This window comes from Microtus pennsylvanicus, chromosome X, assembly GCF_037038515.1.
Source record: "Microtus pennsylvanicus isolate mMicPen1 chromosome X, mMicPen1.hap1, whole genome shotgun sequence".
Taxonomy (NCBI): Eukaryota; Metazoa; Chordata; class Mammalia; order Rodentia; family Cricetidae; genus Microtus; species Microtus pennsylvanicus.
This window is the reverse complement of record NC_134601.1, coordinates 85,198,942-85,218,745: the sequence shown is the minus strand read 5'-3', so window position 1 is coordinate 85,218,745 and position 19,804 is coordinate 85,198,942. Positions and strand designations below refer to the sequence as shown.

Here is a 19,804-nt window from a genome sequence, read left to right as displayed (position 1 = left end):
CTGCCTGGCAATTCCTTCCCTACCAAATGAGAGAGAAACTGACTCCTTTCTCGTTACATACCACCTTATACCTAATTACAAGCACACACACTCACTACCCCACATCAGCACTGCCTCCCATTCATAAAAATAACGTCGTACAGCAGAGAAAAGAGAGGAGACCAAAACAGAGGTGGGGATAAGTGTATATGCACACAAACTTTAAAGTGCCTTGAAAACTTGTATTTTGTATTGGTTTTAAAATTGATCTCATACATTTACACAAGGGAGTACAGCAGAAAAAAATAACAACAGCTTGAATTTTGCAGGAAAATGGATTGAGCTAGAAAACATTATTTTGAGTGAGGTCACCGAGACACAGAAAGACAATTATCACATGTACTCACTCATAAGTGGCTTTTAAACATAAAGCAAAGAAAATCAGCCCACAATTCACAATCCCAGAGAACCTAGACAACAATGATGACCCTAAGAGAGACATACATAGATCTAATCTACATGGGAAGTAGAAAAAGACAAGATCTCCTGAGTAAATTGGGAGCATGGAGACCTTGGGAGAGGGTTGAAGGGGAGGGGAGAGGTAGGGAGGGGAGCAGAGAAAAATGTAGTGCTCAATAAAAATCAATAAAATAATATTAAAAGGAAAAAAATAAAATTGATCTCATACATATACATATAAAATATATACCCATATTATATTTGCGAAGTCAGCTATTTTGTTATTTAAGATTTTTCCAGGCGTACAAAATTTTTATGAGTCTAATCTAAATGAATGTATGCTATAACTACTTGCCCTTTAAAAACAAAACTGACATTATATGAAAGGCATTTTTTCCCTACTTATGCAGTCATCAACCCACCATTTTTTTTTCTGCTTTTTTGAGACAGGGTCTCACTATGTAGTCCTGGTTGTTCTAGAACTCATTATGTAGACTAGGCTAGCCTCAAACTAACAGAGTTCCACCTACCCTGTACTGGAATTGTCACCACACCCAGCCCTAACCAGCATTTTTAATGGCTATATAATATTCCAGAGAGAATGCTACCTGACCATTCTGCTATTGTTGAATGTTTAGCTAGCCTTACTATTGACTTGGGGTGTTGTTGTTTTTTTTTTTTTTTTTTTGGTTTTTCGAGACAGGGTTTCTCTGTGGCTTTGGAGCCTGTCCTGGAACTAACTAGCTCTGTAGACCAGGCTGGTCTCGAACTCACAGAGATCCGCCTGCCTCTGCCTCCCGAGTGCTGGGATTAAAGGCATGCGCCACCATCGCCCGGCTTTGGGGTGGTTTAAATAAGTGAGAAAGTATCACTGTCATACACAGTCATACACAAAATACCGTATTTTGGATTATCTATTTTAGAATATCTATTTTTAGAATAGATTATCAAGAGTCATCTGCAATTTGGCAGGAAGGAAAAATACATATTTCAATCTCTCTATGTGGTGCTAAGTATTCTTTTTTCTACCACTTGTATATTTGTGTCTTTTTTGTCTATCTATGAGAGCACCAGTGTTAAACTAACTAGAATAATGAGTTTAACTCCTCATTATATGCTCGATTTTTTTTTACATTTTTAAATACAGGCTTAAAGTGTACTTTTGCCTCTTTTTATTTTGGTAAATCTCAGCTTTCACAGCAGTTATAGCTACAAAACTTTGTAAAGTAGAGAAATACACACACACACACACACACACACACACACACACACATGCACAGACACAAACATTTAAATCATGAGCTAGGCGTCCCGGTGCATGCCTGTAGTTGTACTGCTTGAAAAGCAAGCACAGGAGGAATTCTGCCAAATTGAAGCTAGCCTAGGTTTCAGAGTTAGTCCTGTGCCAGCCAGAGCCACAAAGGGAGATGATGTCTCAAAACCAACAAATCTTAGGAGTACCTCTGCCACTGTAAGATGACCAGTGAACTCATCCCCACTGCTTTCCTCATGTGTGCAGTGAGCAAGCTAATTACAATATACATACAATTTTAAATACTGCTTTTAAATATATATATATATAAAATCAGTTTTGAAATACCCTATCATTTTCATAACCGCCATTAAAAATAATAGCACGCGGGCCTGGGATATATGTAACTCAGCGGCAGAGCACATGCGACACACGTAGGCCTCGGGTCCAGTCCTTACAAAAGAACACACACACAGAAACAAAGCAAAAAAGCATACCATACATAATATTTCACCGAGTAAATTCACCATTTCTTTATTCTGTCTTGCTAGATGCTCGATTTTTTTTACATTTTTACATACAGGTTCAAAGTGGCTTTCTGCACTGGGGTCGCTTGTCTGTAGTCCTGGGGACAGAAGGCAGGCTCTGCGCTTCCATGCTCGCCACTGACCTGTACCCCGGCATCAGCTTGTTTACATTTGCATTTTTGGTTAGTAACAAACATCTTCTCCTATCTTCTGATTGCACTCAAACTCTTGTGTAAACTGTCTGTTGGTGCTCTTTTCCGTATCTCTGCTTCTACATCGCGAGGCGTGTGTGCCTTAAATGACACAAGCCCATTGCACTTTGTCATCTTTAGGCCACATGGCCCTTGTCCGTTTGTGTTTATCTTTCATTTTTACTGTGGCTTAAAAAACATTTCTGTTATATTGGTTTTTAAATTTTAAAATTTTGATCTTTTCCCTTTAAAATATTTCCTATTACCTCCTAAACTTAGAAACTTAGTTCTTGTTAGAAGCTTGATATTCATCATCATAGTTTTGTAACTTGCTTTTTTATATTTAACTCTTCAGTCCAACTGCCACCTATTTTAGTTTACGACAGGAGCTGAGCATGGAAGTGCCACGAGCTGTCTCAGCATGATCCGATGAACAGCCCTTCTATCCTTACTATGCATCCTCCAATGCAAAGTAGATCAAGAAATTAGGGCTCCAATCATGATGTTCATTTCTAATCTTGGCTCTCAGGAGGCTGAGGCAGGAGGACCATAAGTTTTAGGGCAGCTTTGGCTATGCAGTGGGATTCCATCTCAAAAAACAAAAGGAAAGAATCATTTGTGTCACACCAGCAAGATAAGTATGTTTATTAGTACACATTGATCCCCATTAAAACTCCGGTCCTGCGTCAAGGACAAGTGAATTTTTAGTCTTAACATTCTTCATTCTTCCACACATGATTAAGCGTTGCTCATGAGCGCAAGGTGAAAGTGGAAACAGCTGGACCCTGCAAGGCTTCGATCACTCTCTATCTTCAGTTTTTGAGGCAAGGTTTCTCAAACCCAGAGCTCATCGATTCTGGCTAGTCTAAGCTAGCCAGCTTGCCCTGGGAATGCAGTCCCGTGTCTTGGCCTCTTTAGTGCGGGGATTATTGGAAGCCACCATAATTGCCCAGCTTTTGACAGAAATCTGTGGATCAGAACTCCGGTTCTCATGCTTGCACAGCAAGCTCTTTATCCGCAGACCCTACCTCTTTAGACCCCTTTGCAACGTTAGGTTCCCACCTGTGATCTCCATACTGCTTCTTAGCTATACATTCCTACCCTGTTCAGGCTTTACTCAAAACAGAACACAATCTCAAAGTTCTTAAAGCTCCCCTGTCCTCCAGATCCTGGAGAAACTATGCACACATTAGATTGCGAGGAGACAGAACAAGTAAAGGATAGCCCTTAAAATGACCTTTGAAAAAATGTATGGAGGCATACTTTACAGACTATAATTTGACAGTGGTCATTAGGTGAGGGAAAATATCAGTACAGATTTATTAACTAGTAAAGAGATTCCAGTAGAAATGCCTCTTTGAAAACAAAGTAAAGTACATCATCAAAGGCACAGATAAAATACTAAACTGTGTTTAGACAACACTGAGCACCTTAAATGGACATACAGACTTCAGACATATAAAGATGAAATAGCAGGTCGGGGATGTATCTCGGTGGCAGAGCACTTGCCTGACATGCTTGAGGTGCTAGGTTCAGTTCCCAGCAAGGAAACTTTCAGAGCTCAGTAGGTAGAGTGCTTGCATAGCATGAAGGAAGCCCTGGGTTCAACCCTCCGTACTGCACAAACCAGACCTGCTGTAACACCAGCACTTGACGTAGAGGCCTGAGGATCAGTAGTTCAAGGTCATTCTTGCCGACAAAGAGAGCTTGAGGCAATCAATCAATCAATCAATCAATCAATCAAAAATATATGCAGCTGGGCAGTGGCGGCACGTGCCTTTAAGCCCGGCACTTGGGAGGTGTTGAGGCAGGTGGATCTCCAACTTCGAGGTCTGCCTGGTCTACAGAATGAGTTCCAGGACAGCCAGGGCTACTCAGAAAAAGGGGGGGAAGTGCCATAACAGTTGACTGCCAGCAGGTGGCACTTGACCCACAGCAAAGTATGGAGGAAAAACAAGTTCTGAAATCAAAGAATGCTACTAAGTTCCCAGGACACTGTGGGTAGATGAGTCTTACACAGAAAGCTGGGACTGCAGATATTTAAGGAAGAGGGCAGTAGTCTGTAACAGCGACAGTCTGTTCAGCTGTCTGTGTTGGGCAAGGAATAAGGCCCCCTTTCCCATCCCTTCTAGTGTTGTGGTCGGGCTACGAGTTAGCATAATAATTAATTAACCAGAGAAAAATCATTTTATTCATTTTCATATATACATTGGAGCCTTATTATTAACAAGACTGAGAAGCCCAGATGACGGACGATGACATACTATCCAGAGCTACTGAATAAGGAGTTTCTGGGGGAATGGCGGAGACATGTGACAGGGACTGAGGGGAGAAAACACATGACAAATAGCGAAAATGCCTCGAGCCCCTCTCTTCCTCCTAGATACTGTTGCTGTGTGCTCTACCCTGTGGCCGAAGGGCCTGGATTTGTGTACCAACTGACTCACCGGACTTGGCCAGCTGCCCTAGGTCGACAATGAGAGAAAATGAGAAACAGGAAAGAGGAGTTTAGCAGCAGCTCAGCCTAACCAGGCAGCTAACCTGGACTTTCCCAAGGCATCTTTTACGACCCATTAAACTTAGTCAGACTTGGTCTCTTAAGGGGCACACTATCTTATGCCAGCGTTTCCATTATTCTGGCTTTGTACACTGAATATTTGGTAGCACTAGTCTTTTTGCAGGATTTTCTAAAAGAATCCTTATTTAAATTTCAAATGCAGTGATTTCTTATATCATCCCCAAGATATCAATTTCTTGACGGCAGGATTGGGTTATTTCCTTAGAACAGACTTCTAAGAATTTTGTATGAACATATTTCCCACTCTCAACACTAGTAAAGTTTTCACGAAGCCAGTTACAACAGAACCCTGTCAGTACCTGAATAGTTTCAAATCAAAGATTTTTTTTTTCAGTTGGGTGCAGGGGTGGGGGGGGTAGACTTTGCTTCAATTTCCCTACCTCCCGTTACTAAAGAGAAAAACCATGTGCTTGCCACATACAGTTTAGTCAATGCTGGTTTAAGGAATGGGATCTAGGAATCTGTGCTGCATGTATCTGGGACGTTTAACCAGTGTGACTGCAATGGAGAGAAGAGCACATGGAAACCTGACGGGCAGCTTAGGGCAGGGACCCTCGAGCAGCAGTTCCAGGAATGCCCAGATGCTGGCAGGGAGCTCTGCTTTCTTATCTCCTCTTAGTGAGTGTCCTTGCTTCCCTGTGGGTGTGAGCAGAACTCCAGAACTCTAAAGGGCTTCTGGCAGACAGCTCTGGAACTGGAGCTCTGGATTTTCAGGATGGAAATATTGGGTCTACCCAGTCCTTAATTTCAGCCTATCTCCTAAATGACATCAGGGTTTCATCTTCAGAGCAGAGACTGTTGGGATATCTGGTGGAGATAAGAAACCAGAAGTTCTGGCTCTGGGAGGAGACTTAACAGTCCAAGCTACTAAAACGAAAGAGGTAATTAAAGTAAGGCCTAGAGCCCACCTTAGGCATACTGAACAAATGGGAGGAACAATTCACACCCTTAATGAGAAGATGTACTTTTCCTTTCCATCCCAGAAATCCCACCCTCCCACCTCACTTGGGTATGGTTGCTCCTGGAGCCTTCCCTGGGTTAAGCCTGCTTGCTTTTCTGAATTACTTAGACAAGTATAACTGTTCCTTTTTCTCCCCTCCCCTCCCCCTACACACACACAGAGAGAGAGAGAGAGAGAGAGAGAGAGAGAGAGAGAGAGAGAGAGAGAAGAAGAGAGAGAGAATATGTATACACACATACACATATACACCCAGATGCTGGCCATAATCTAGACATGCTTCTCCTGATACTCTGGGCTTTCCCACTCTTTTTCTCTGAAGTTATTACTACCCCTGACTCCTAAGCATTGATTTCTTCCATGTGGTGGTTTACAAAAGGCATGATTTTTCTCTCTTCTTTTTTTTTCCTGCTCCCTGGCAGCTACCAGGATTTACAGCTTTCCAGCCCTAAGGGCTTTCTTTTAAAGACTAATTAAATTGTCATTGTCCTTGGGCTTCCTACTGAGTCTTTTTTTAAAGACAGAGTCTCACTAAGCAACTCTAGCAAGACCAGAACTAAGAGGTCTGCCTGTTCTGTCTCCTGAGCACAGGGGCCTGAGTCTCTTCTTAAATTCTTTAATTAGTGGGACTAAAACTCAAGAGGAAACCCCAATTTGCCCAGTAACATGTGACACTCCAGGTTGGGCTCCCCAAAATTTCCTAGTAACAACAATAGGTAGCGCCTAGCTTCTAAACTAATAAGCCTGTAGCCCCAGTTCAGAGAGCTTCTAGGGGTGGAATTCGGACCTGACTTAAGTCAATGCCCAGAAACTAATTTACGATCACTACAGTCTGTTTCCAGACAGGATCAGCAGAAAGCTGTCTTCAGCACTTAATGAAGCGAGCACCTTCACACCTGCAGCCAGACTGACTCCACTACAAGTACAGCCTCTGGCAGAAACACAGCGGTAAGAAGTGGCAAGGTATGAAAGTGCCCCAACTCCTAGCAGGTCTTCTGCAGCAAAGGGAAACGGGAAATGACAGCGCACTTGCCAGAGCAAGCACGCTCGTGAAGCCACAGGGCTCCCTTACTCCCTGTGCCCAAAGGACAGAGAAGTCCTGGATGTAGAAAATCTTGTTCTTCTTTTTTATTCTTTGGCTTTAATAAGAAAAGATCCTGTTTTAATTTTGAACTTAAAAAAAAAAGCTAACAAAAGCGGGCTGTTCTCTTTGTTTAAGACCATGTGGAATCATTACTAAGACGTCAGTTTTCTATTGTCTAGGTAGTAGACTGTAGTTATTTAGTTTTACAAGGACTTCTTTGGCCAAGAAATCTGTCCATTTGGAAAAGAATAGTATTGCATACTACTATGCAGATTTGCACACGCTACAATTGTGGTGCCTTTCAGTCTGAAGGAATCAAATGCTGGGTCCTTTTTACTGAAGACCAAGGTCTTGGTTGGCTGCACCCCATTTGTGGAAAGACAGCCGCTTTCTTTCACTCAGACGGCAGGCACACTGGTAAGTTCAAAATCCCCCTTCCCTCGCAAGTATTTAGTAACAGAGCAAATGAGATGGCAGATGTGGAAGAAGACCTTGTCGTTCTTGTCACTTTCCTCGATTCTTTTGAAGCCTTTTGTTCTATGTCTAGTCTCATCAATTAGCTACTTATTCAAACACCCATTTCTTACTTCTGTCAAGTAATGGCTCTGACATGCTCCTCTCCCAACACCTCCATGATCAACTTCTCCCGACTGCCAATCTATCTTATATACTACACATATTCCCTTAGTACCATAATTTATATTATCTTCTAACTATTCGAATTCTGTTCCTGTTCCTAGAGCCAGGTCCCTGAGACAGGGAATTTCCAAGGAATGCGTAGGTTGTCTAGCTACTTCCTTTTCCCTGTCCCTGATGAAGAACCTGGGGTCTAGGGAGGTCTGGGCAAGTTTTCAGGAAAACTAGGCATACAGCGCAGATGCCTTGACTTTCAGTTCAGTGTTTTCCACTGCATTAGGTCATTTATCTTACTTGCATCTTTTCAGAACACCTTATAAAACGCTAGACACATTCGTGGTTCCCTTGAGTATCAGTATAACAAGTGTACAGGTTTATCTAACTGCGAGATTGACCAGGGAAAGAGTAAGAAGGCAGAAAGGCATTTCCTTACTTCTTTGCGTGATGCCACCCTCCAGACCAGTTAATCGCTATTTTACACTTCCCGTCAATCAAGCACTGGGCAGCAGTGATTGTAGCTCCTCCCACAGCGGCCGCATAGTCAAATATTCCTTCTGTGGCTGGGCAGTCATAACCTGAGGGCAGAACCCAGAAAAATCTGTTAAAGAAGATCTGGGGAAGGAAGAATAGGTTAAGCTGTGACAACAGCACAGCCTAAAGAAGGTTCTGGGTTTTAACCAGCTCCAATGGGGACAGATAGGCATCTCCAATGTTAGACAGGGAAGGTTTTCAAAGGTTAGAGATAGAAAGGGTAAAGCCTTCAAGATGAACTTCTCATATCCCACCAGCAGTCCATCAAGGCCCGAGAGGTCATGTATTTTGCCAGTGGTCACACAGAGCCAGGCCTGGGACCGGGTCTTTTGATAGCCAATCTAGTATCTTTCTTTAAGCCACACAGTTTCTCTAGAAGAGTGGTGCCTTTGACATCGCAGTATGCTGCTGTCGCCTACAAATGTGCTGGGCCCTATTCATAGCTATCGTGGGAGGCAAGTGGCCCATGAGCTGCAAGCTGGACACACCTGCACTAGACCATGCTGTTGACAATTCACTGTGATTTTTTTAAGGCATCTGTTGACGAAGGATAAGGTAGGAAACTTAGCCAGAATTTAAACATTTACCTAATGCCATGCATGGTGATGCATACCTTTAATCCCAGCACTTGGAAGGCAGAGGCAGGTGAGTTCCATGCCAGCCTGGGCTTTACAGTGAGACCCTGTCTTAGAAAAATTAAAAAAAAAAACCTCAAACCAAACAAGTCAATACTTAAAATATATGATCACTACAGCCAGAGCAGCCCCAAGTGCTGCCGTTAGAATCTCAGCACTGAGCGATTCTTCTCCATCAGGCTCATGGTTCTCTTGTGTTAGACTCATAGAGTGTTCACAATATGACCAGACTGAGGGATTAAAATGAACAGTTGGGGCTTGAGATGTAGCTAAGGCAGAGTGCCTCATTAGCATATTCCAGGACCTGGGTTCCACCCTCAATAACACACACAGGCACAGACAGACAGACACACACACACACATACACATGCGCACACATGCATCAGTTATATTATTTCTTAATTTAAAAGTATTGGGCCACAAAGGTGGCTAGCAGTTAAGAGCATTTTTTGCTCTTCCAGGGGACCTGGGTTCAATTCTCAGAATCCACATGGCAGCTTCCAAACATCTCTAACTTCAGGTCCAAGGGCTCTACGGCCTCTTCTGACCTCCACTGGCACTGCATGCACGTGGTACACACATATACTCAGGCACACAGGCATACACATAAAACTTAAAGATAAAAAAGCAAAGAAACAAGTATTAAGGGTTAGGGAAGTAGCTCAGTCAGTAAAATGCCTGGCACACAAGGATGAGGGCCTGAGTTCAGATTCCTAGCATCCATGTAAAAGCCGGCACACGAGGCATGAATGTGTAACCCCAGCACTGGAGGGGTGGAGACAAGTAGATGCTTGGAGACCACTGGCCGTCCAACCTGGTCAAAATGGTGAAGTTCAAGTTCAGTGAGAGACTCAAAATGTAAGGTGGGGAGTGATTAAAGAAGACACCCAGAGCCAGGTGGTGGTGGCGCACGCCTTTAATCCCAGCACTCAGGGGCAGAGGCAGGCGGATCTCTGTGAGTTCGAGGCCAGCCTGGTCTACAGAGGGAGGTCCAGGACAGTCAGGGCTACACAGAGAAGCCCTGTCTCAAACAAAACAAAACAAAACAAAAGACACCCAGTGCTGACCTTTGGTTCCATGTGTGTACCAGCAGACACAAGCACACTACGGCACATACACATCCTTCTACATAAACACAGAGAGACAAATTAAGTACCATAATCTACAAGCTAGGGTCCCACTGTTGCCCGAGGGACTCTTACCTAGTCCGTATTCTATAGAGTCCGGATGGTCGTCATCACCTTCTTGGCTGACCTTCTGGAGATGTTGCAGATAGGCATCAGTGTGGAAGGTGGCCAAATCCTCCATGGAGGCCACTTTGGGCTTCACTATCCTAATAATAACAGCGTGGACATACAGAAGTACATGAGTCTCAGAGCATGCAAGGAGCTGGAAATAGCAGTCAATATCTGAACAGAAAAGACAACTCCTAGCTTCTGGTTCCAGTGAGCCGAAGTCATAAACACACTCTGTCGCTCCGCTGCACTGCCCAGCCTTCACTTCCTCCATCTATGATACTGACCCCACTAATAAGAGACAAGAGGACAGATTTTTTTCTTTTGGGTTTTTAGGTGGGAGACGATAACTGAAAAACCATATTTAACTCAAACAGATAATCTTGGATCAAGGTCCCTGGTTTAGCCACATAGAACGCATTAACCCAGGGCCAGAAGGATGGCTCAGGTGGTAAAGGCATCTGCCATTAAGCCTGCCAAGCTGAGTTTAATCCCTGGGACCCACATTGTGGAGGAGAGAACCAACTGCCCTGGCAAGTTGCCCTCTGACCTCCATGTGTGCTCTGTGGTACACACATCCCCCTAAAGAAATACGTATCATTTTTAAAAAAATTAAAAGAGCTCTGGAGCTGGAGAGATGGCTCAGGGGTTAAAAGAATTTGTTGCTTTGGCAGAGGACTGGGGTTCAGTTTCCATCTCCCACATGGTGACTTACAACCACGTGGAACTCCAGTTCGAGATCTGACCTCCATAGGTACCAGGCACACACACACACACACACACACACACACACACACACACACACACACGCCAAGCACTCATACACATAAAATAAGTAATCATAAAACTATATGTCTAGAAGGCTGAAATATAAGCTTTACTCCGTAAGTTACATCTCATGACAAAGCAGGAAAGCTAGTCACGTTTGAATCAGTTTCTGCTTGGACCAGGCAATTCTTTCAGTGTAGTCACTTGCTTTAGTTTTGGTGCTGAGCCTTATCCCCCTCTCCCCCACCCCGCATCCCTCTGTGTCTTTATTTGAATAGGCAGCTGGGTTATCAAGCAGAATTTGAAGCCAGAGAACTGAATTCCTTTCCTAACTCCGTACTTACTAGTTCTGTTAACTTCAGGTGAGTTGACTGTTCTATACCTCAGCTTTCTCATCTGTAAAATGGGTCAGCTTAGTGGACTTATGTGGAGATGAAATAACATATACAAAACTTCATGGACAACTAGCATTAATATTAGAGTAAAAAGGCGGGAAACTGGACGGGGGATGCAGAGCAGTTATACAACATCTGCCTGACATGGGCAAGGCCCTACGGTTGGTGCCAAACGCTGCAGAAAAAGGTAGTATGTTAGATATGGTGGCAAATGTCTGTAATCATAGCACTTGAGAGGCAGGAGAATCATGAGTGTGAGGCTAGTCTAGGCTACACAACAAGTTCTACACCAGACTGGGCTCTATAAGAGTGTCTCAAAAAAAAAATGAGAAGTCAAATGTAAAAAGTGTTTATTTATGGGGGGCTGTATGGGCACAAATGCAGGGGGTTTTGCAAGCCCGTGCATGCACAGAGGCCCGCAAAGGAGGCCACAATCCTGCTCTGTAACTCTCACCCTCTTACCTTGAGACAGGCTCTCTCACTGAATCTGAACCTGGAGTTAGACTGGTGATCAGCAAGCCCCAGCAATTTTTCTGACTCTTGTTTATCCCTGCCAAGACACCGGGGCTACATGGATGTGACACAACCCAGCTTTTCCTCTAGATTCTGAGGACTTGAACTTGGGTCCTAGTGTTTGCATAGCAAGTGCTCTTACTTTCTGCTTCATCCTTCCAGTGTCCTCAAACATAAAGTTTCTATTACTTGTTCTCTTCCCTCTGTCTCCCAAGGAAGGACAGAAGGAGCAAACGGCTAGAACCTCTCAACCTGCTCCCCACAGTGAGCGAGAAAAGGAAGAAAGGAGAGAATAAAGGAAGCAAGTTACATGGGGATTTTGGCCTCGAACCTGCTGAGTCTCCATCTTCACTTCTGGATTCTGCGGCAGTTAAGTTCTCTAACCCTTGCCAATGAATGGGTAGGTAGTGAACACACTAGCAGCATGGCGTTTCTTTCTTAGAAAAGCAAAGCTCAAGTCTGAATCTAGGCCCAATGAACCACAATTTGTATTCTAACAAGAACACACACACAGGTTTATCAAGACCGGGTTTCTCTGTGTAAGCTGTCCTGGAACTCCTTCTGTAGACCAGGCTGGCCTCGAACTCACAGAGTGTTAGGATTAAAGGTGTGCACCACTACTTCTGGCTTCATATCAATCTTAACATGATGATTGCCCATTTAAATTGAAGGAGCACCACTCTAGCCGTGTATATTCTTCAAATGAGAGTAGAGCCATGAGGTTATCGTGAACTAATACAGGTAGGATATTTAGGTAACTAGTATAACCAAGGTGTTTGAAATCCTGTCGTTCAACTTTAAAAGTAAGAGTTAAAATCAAGGATTCTTGATTTTTCTTCAAGTATTCATCTATATCATGAGAGGCGAAAAAGTTGTCCATTAAAATAAAAATCTCAGGGCCAGCAAGATGGCTCAGCAGGTACAAGAACTTGCTACCAAGTCTGATGACCTGAGTTCAATCCCTGGACCCACATGGTGGAAGAGAGAATCAACTCCCGCCAAGTTGTTTTCTGACCTCCGCATATGCACTTGGCTGACCACTCCCTCACACACTCAATTCCTCATCAAAATAAATAAATGCAATGTTAATAAAAATGTTTAAAATAAAAATATCAAGAAGCCTGGTGTAATGGCACATGCCTTTAATCCTAGCACTCAGGAAGCAGAGACAGGCAGATCTCTGGGAGTTCAAACAGAGCTAGTTTCGGGACAGAATATGTAAGAGGGCCAGTTTCAATTTTTTTCACAATCACAATCATATTGGATTATGTTTCCCGGCTTCTCCAAATGTTTTCTCTTACATTTATTACTTATTTCCCTGAATCCTAAAACTAAAGAATACTGTCAGCCTCTCCTGACCAGCAAGCTAATGAGTCTTGCTTTAACATCTTATTTGCAATAAAATATTTTTAAGTGTTGATTGTGTGTGGGGGGGAATCTAGGCCTCAGGTATGTTAGATAAGTGTTCTACACACTGAATAATATCCCAAACCTCTTTAAAATTTTTGAGACAGATTCTGGCTAAGTCACAAAGCCTGACTTAGAATTTGTGATGCCCCTCCAGCACCACCTGGCTTAGGAAAGTGTTAAAATCCTTTAAGGAAAGGCAAATGATTATCTTGACAAACACAGGAGTTAAGCAATGGTAGAAAAACATTCCTAGCCAGATGTGGTGACACACACCTTTTGACGGAGGAGTGTGGATCTTAATAAGTTCAAGGCCAGCCTAGTGAACGTAACAGTCCCTAGCCAGACAGAGCTACACCAGAGACCTTGTCTCAAAGCAACAGCAAAACATTCCTAAAGAATGTACACACTGTCGGGAGGTGGTGGCACGTGCCTTTAGCTCCAGCCCTCGGGAGGCAGAGGCAGGTGGATCTCTGTGAGTTCGAGGCCAGACTGGTCTACAAATTGACTTCCAGGGAGCTAGGACCGTTACATAGAGAAACCCTGTCTTGAAAAACCACACAATGAACGTACATATTAAAATGACTAATAATACTAAGGATAAAATCTAAAAACGTATTACATTACTTTCTGGGGGGGAAATGAAGCATTAGATAATACAGTCACTCACCCAGTCATGAGAAAACCTGACTTGCATGTGCCACGTCCGTAAGAGTTGCATTTATGATATTATACACAGAATAGGAAATCAATGGAAAGTTGGTTTTGGTTTGTTTTTGAGATGCATGTTGCTAGCTTTTAAGTTCTGGCTTGTTTTCAACAGATTGGTTGGTGTAAAGTTTGGCGATGATAGTGGGGTAGTATATCTAAAAGTCTCAAGTTGAGCCCACATCCTCAAATCCAGCTTTAGAAAACAAATAAAACCAAACCCAAAGCAAATATAAAACACACTGAACACTTCCCTGCTTAACCCCTCCCCACCCGCATCAAAAAGATCTTAGCATCTGGCAAGTGCTTATCCAGCAGCAAAGTCCCTTCTAGAGGATCCTGACTGCTTTGTGTGCCTTTCCCAAGTGTTCTCAGTTCTTCAAACACTTTTCCTGAGTTACAGACACATCATGAACACTCCCACAAAAGTTTTTTTTTAAAGGCCCATTTCTCCCTGGCTAGTCCCACTACATGATCGGGTATTTATTATGGCTTCATGGGTGACAATGTTGAGAAAGGTCAACATACTTACCTCATTTGTTTGTGCAGGGCATATGCTTCGATCAGAGAGTGGACCATACTGGCCTGAAATATCAGCATGAAAAAAGAAAGGCAAAACAGTCTCTTCAAGGCTCAATTTACTGAAATCCCATTAACAACATCCTGCATGAAGAACTAACTACTTTATCTCTTCTCTCTTGTCACGTTGTCAGTTGGGAAAAACTTAAGACAAAACAATACAAAGCATCAGAATCGCCAGGCTACCCAGTATACTCAACACAAGTGATGGCATGCTGTCCTCCAACAGCTTGTGGTCAAGGACATCAATGAACCCATCCTATTAGAAACTCCACTCACCACTTCACCGTTTCTTTCTCTCCCCCGCCTTCAGCCCTCCCGCCCTCACCCTCGGCTCGGACGTCCCGTCGTGCTCCCCAAAGGTAACAAACCACTTCCTTCTGCCTCAGCTTGGTGTACCTGAAACGGTTAGTTAAATTTTTGTTTAAGGTATCACTCAAGTCTAGTTTCCCTGGTTTCCTAACATACTCCCTTTCACACCCTCCCACTCCCATCCCCCCCCCCCCCCAACGGTGGTCTTTCATCCAGACCTCTTACCCGTTTGGGGATCTTGACGAGAGAGTCGCAAATGCTGACATACTCGGGACTATAAATATAAACCGGGGGCAGCGAATGCCCACTATCGGCCGGTTCCTCTGGCATCTCCATCTCCCACTTCCGACCGTCCCTGAGCCAAAGTCCGGACCCGACAGTTTGCGGACACAGCCTGGGCTCCGGTTCCTGCTCCTCTGTTCGGCCCCAGCGGTGTTCCCTGTTCAACATTCCCTCTTATTTAGATTGCCGGAGACAGTTTGCCTGGTCCCTCGCCCAGCTGAGGGAATGAATGGGCCCTCCCAGACCAAATCCCTTCATTTAATGACTACAGTTCAAAAAAAGAGCTTAACAGATATAAAAGCCCAAATGGCTGCCAATTGGCATAGATTTTTTTCAAGGCACAAGCAGCAGGGTCAAAACTAACCAGCCTTGTTGCCCTACGGGGCCATTTGAAATGAGGTCAGATTAGCTTCAGAGCATGCTGGGAGATGTAGTTTTAAGAGAGTAAGATAACGGAAGAGTCACAGCTGAACACTAAAAGCTGCGATTTCAAGTTTTGGCGCTAAAAAGGAGCCTCAACTCTTTTAAGTTTTCAGTCTGTAAATACAGCCATTTAAATGTTTAGAGGTTTAAATACACTTTTAATAGCCACATAAGACCCACCACCATCCAGCTACATCAGCTGACTGTACTAAGAACAGGCTTTGAGGGGCTGTGGGATTAACTCACTGACTGGTTTGGAAATTTTACACAGCAAATTTCGTGCTGCAACTTTATTTCTACTTTTCCTCACGATCCGTTAAGAGCTAACAATTTCACCAGTAATCTACTCTGACAAATCAGCTATCCCCTTCCTGAAACTGACTGAGATTGTGAAAATTGTAAGGTAGAATTTAACCAAAGAAAAATAACAGCATCTTCCTGGATCTTTCGCGTGATGCAAAGTGCGGGATGTCGCCCCAAAATTTGGAAAACGCAGCTCCCTCCCACATTTCCTTTCATTCGCTTCTGCAGCTAAACAGTGCTTAGGGTGAATGTTTTCAGTTTGGCTTGCAGGGTGTTAGTGTGCCTTCAGGTAGTGTAGTTTTGGGTTTCTGGATGCCTCCATGATCTGAGCCTAGCTGGTCAGTTCCCAGACCCCCAACACTCACACCATCCTGAACTGACCTACTGAGGCCTCTGAAACAAGCCCACATGTGTAACTTCGTTTTGTGATAGGCACTTTGGTTATTATCTTAGTGAATCTTTCAACAGTTCCGTGAAAAAAGCTGTAATATGCTTACTTTACAGCGTATTCTGAAGAGAAAACGTCATTCTTAGCCACACACTGAAGTAGGAAAACAACCCAAAATCAGATCTACCTGACAATGAAAATCGAAATACTCCTTTTACTACATGAACTTGATTCTTCCAGGTTGACTTTGTGCTAAACATGTGGTCAATAGTCCATTTATTATCTCCTTGATACATAATATTCTTGCAATCTTGGGGCGTATACATGTGTTCTCCAGTTAAAATGGATCCAGTCATGCTTCCTTTGTATTCTTCCATAGGAACTAGTTCAAAGCGCGGTCATCACTCAGCTACTCAAGTATTTTCATCAACTCTGTGGACTCAAAGATGCAATGTACTCTCAAGGAATTGGCATTATTATACAGAAAATAAGGGAACTATAAAAGAAACCATGTCAATACAGGTCCAGATAATGAATGTAAGGTGCTTAATTTACCTAACAAAATAAGCATTAAGAGCCAGGCGGTGGTGGCGCACGCCTTTAATCCCAGCACTCTGGGATTAAAGGAGGCAGAGGCAGGCGGATCTCTGTGAGTTCAAGGCCAGCCTGGTCTACAAGAGCTAATTCCAGGACAGGAACCAAAGGCTACGGAGAAACCCTGTCTCGAAAAATAAAAAAAAAAGCATTAAGTACTTAAATAATGAGTATTCAATAAATGGTTAAGCAGGGTTCTTAGTAGCATTTGAGACAATCTCAGTGAATGTACAATATTGTGCTTGGTGAGGATGGGACGCCATGCTGACTGGAAGGAACAGCTTACATAAAAATACAAAGAACTGGGGCTGGAGAGATGTCTCAGCAGTTAAGAGCGCTGGCTGCCTTTCCAGGGGACCCTGGTTCAATTCCCAGCACCCACCCTCCCAGCAGTTCACAGCTGTCTGTACATTCAGTTCCAGGAGATGCAACACCCTCACACAGACATGCATGCAGGCAAAACACCAATGCACATAAAACAAATTTTTTTAAATACAAATAAAGTGTGACAGGCAAGATGATTCAGTGGATAAAGCAGAACTCTATTTTTAGCAGAACAGACCAGATCAGAAAAGGCTTCAAGTATTAGAGTAACAAACACACTCCATTCTCTTGGAAAGGTGGGGGAGCGTTTTTGTAATGCTGAGGATGAAAGGGCTCTGTGTCTGCCAGGAAAGTGTGCTAGACCCCGAGCCCTTAGAATCTTCAGAAAAAAATCTACAACAGCAGTGTGTATGAAAATTGTTTATTTGAAAGACTGGCAAGTCCAGATAAGGAGTAGTCACCGATTTAAGCTAGGCTGGCAGCAGTGGGAAGAGAAAGGGAGCTGCAGTGCATAGGGAGGGAGCTCAACAGAACTTTCTGGCTACTTGGATCATGGGGGAAAGGGAGGGGGATGAAACCTGGAAAAGTGGAAGATCTGGGGAGAAGAAATCAGGGCCTTCGTTCGGTGGAAGAGTGTGTGCTTAATCTGTGCAGCACCAAAAAGAAAAAGGGCCATAAGGAAGAAGAAATTAAAAGGTGGGGCAGGATGGACTTTGGAGTATACGGAAGAAATGCTAAAAAGTGTTAAATCTCATAAAGCAATGTGTCACCTGGCTGTGGTGGCACACGACTTTAATACCAGCACCAGGGGCAGAAGCAGGCAGATGTATGTGAGGGCAAGGCTGGCCTGGTCTACTGGTTTATGTGTCAAGACCCTGTCTCAGACACCACACACACACACACTTCCATATAAAAAATAAAGATGAGGCAGGCGGTGGTGGTGCACGCCTTTAATCTCAGCACTTGGGAGGCAGAGGCAGGCAGATCTCTGTGAGTTCGAGCCCAGTCTGGTCTACAGAGTGAGTTCCAGGACAGCCAGGACTGTTACACAGAGAAACCCTGTGTCAAAAAATAAAAAATATTAAGAAGTTATGAGTGGCTAAAGTAGCCAGGGTAATATGAATGAAACAGTTGGATATAACATAACTTCTGGATATAACTTTAATGTTTTCAAAACTAAATTTCTATTCCCTTTTTACACCCTTTCCCCATTTTTACACCTGTCCCTATTGCACAAGCCAGAAACCTAAGAGCTATTTCTGTGCCTTTCCATTCCTTCAGCTGCAGATCCAATCCATCAGCAATTTCAATCAGCTCCATCTCCAAGACAACCTTAAAGGCACCTGCCTCTACCACAGTTCCTACCCCAGACTGGCAACCATTACCTCTGGTCTGAACTTACATAACTATATATCTGATTTTTTCCTTCTACGTGTGCGTGTGTGTATGTGTGCAAGGTTCTTGTGTAAAAGTTTCCTCTGAGATGGAAACATTCTATCCTGCAGGGAAGTTCCTTAAGACAAAAAGCAAGCAACTCAAAATGATTCAGGTACTCCCTGAAACTGACCAGATCAATTTCCTGCCCACTCCCCAAGAGTAAACACTGCTGAGTCTCTGACAAGCCAAGTTTCTTGAAAGTAGCAGAGACCAGCCCAATTGCCTAGATGAATCAAAGACCAGTAGAGCGGCCTGGAAGAAGCTTGGGCCTGCTGATGCTCCTGGTAGGACACTCTCCAACTTGTGTGCTCCAGATTTTCAGCAGCTTTTGTGAGCTGTCACACATGATGGGGTAGACTTTGCTGATGATGCAGCTTTCTTTGAGTCATTTCTACTCCTGGAAGTAACCTCAAAAACCTCAATGGCTCCCAAAGTTGGACTTTGGTGGTATCCATACTTTGGGCTGCTGTAGGCTCCCTATCTGGGGTGAGTAGACTGTGTGTTCTCTTCCCAGGAAAAGTATGTCACGCAACAAGGGTTGTAGTAATAGGAGCGGCAGGGCTGCGTCCCCAGCACGCCGGCCGCCTGGCTAGCTTATGCCCCGAAATAATTACAAGGACACTGTATTCTTTTAAACACTGCTTGGCCCATTTCTATCTAGCCTCTTCTAGGCTAACTCTCGCACCTGGACTAGCCCGTTTCTAATAATCTGCTGTAGCCCACGAGGTGGCTTACCAGGGAGATTTTAGCCTACGTCCATCCTGGGTCAGAGCTTCATGCATCTGCCTCAGAGAGCAGAGCTATCGCCTCTGTCTGGGAGAGGGGAGAGGGGAGCATGGCGTCTCTGTCAGGTGTCTGCCCCCAAGAGGAGAGCTGTCGAGTCTGAGCTCACTTCCTCTTCTTCCCAGCATTCTGTTCTGTTTACTCCTCCCACCTATGTTTTAACCTATGAGGCCAAGCAGTTTCTTTATTACTTAACCACTGACCTTCCTCCATCATTTCCCCTTTTTCTGTTTAAACAAAAAAGAAAGGCTTTAACTTTAACATAGCAAAATTACATATAACAAAACAGTTATCAAGCAAGAATTACAGTTATAATATTTATATCTATTTTATCTTTTATCATAACAATGGAAAACTATAACTATAACTATCTATCTATTCTTCAACTCCATCAAAGACTCCAGAAGAATACAATATTACCTAAGCAAACAAAAAGTAAGCAATTTTCAAAAACTCTAGAAATGACAGAGACATCTCGCTGCCTGTACACTCACCCAAAGTTCCTCTGTACCGTTCTTTGGCC

The 19,804-nt window shown here is 43.6% G+C and overlaps 1 protein-coding gene and 1 long non-coding RNA gene across 7 annotated transcripts in view; one reads left to right on the top strand and one right to left on the bottom strand.

Moving 5' to 3' along the window:
- The window catches only part of Hdac8 (histone deacetylase 8), a 220,088-nt gene extending 204,653 nt beyond the window's left edge, over nt 1-15,435 (bottom strand). The window contains exons 1-5 of one of the 5 annotated variants that reach the window (XM_075956774.1): nt 14,973-15,429; nt 14,389-14,441; nt 10,033-10,163; nt 8,098-8,239; nt 1,287-5,853 (exon numbers count right to left, since the gene is read on the bottom strand). In XM_075956774.1, coding sequence (XP_075812889.1) covers nt 5,838-5,853; nt 8,098-8,239; nt 10,033-10,163; nt 14,389-14,441; nt 14,973-15,197 — 567 coding nt within the window. In that variant the 5' untranslated portion in view covers nt 15,198-15,429 and the 3' untranslated portion in view covers nt 1,287-5,837. Of the gene's footprint in view, nt 1-1,286; nt 5,854-8,097; nt 8,240-10,032; nt 10,164-14,388; nt 14,442-14,972 lie in introns of those variants that run through there. The other 4 variants (XM_075956773.1, XM_075956770.1, XM_075956771.1 and 1 more) reach the window with 4 other exon arrangements.
- The window catches only part of LOC142840195 (uncharacterized), a 251,734-nt gene extending 234,657 nt beyond the window's left edge, over nt 1-17,077 (top strand). The window contains exons 6-9 of one of the 2 annotated variants that reach the window (XR_012908907.1): nt 6,787-6,892; nt 11,957-12,115; nt 14,749-14,797; nt 16,523-17,077. This is a non-coding gene — a long non-coding RNA (uncharacterized LOC142840195). Of the gene's footprint in view, nt 1-6,786; nt 6,908-11,956; nt 12,116-14,748; nt 14,798-16,522 lie in introns of both variants that reach the window. The other variant, XR_012908908.1, reaches the window with a different exon arrangement.
- The last annotated feature ends 2,727 nt before the right edge of the window (nt 17,078-19,804 follow it).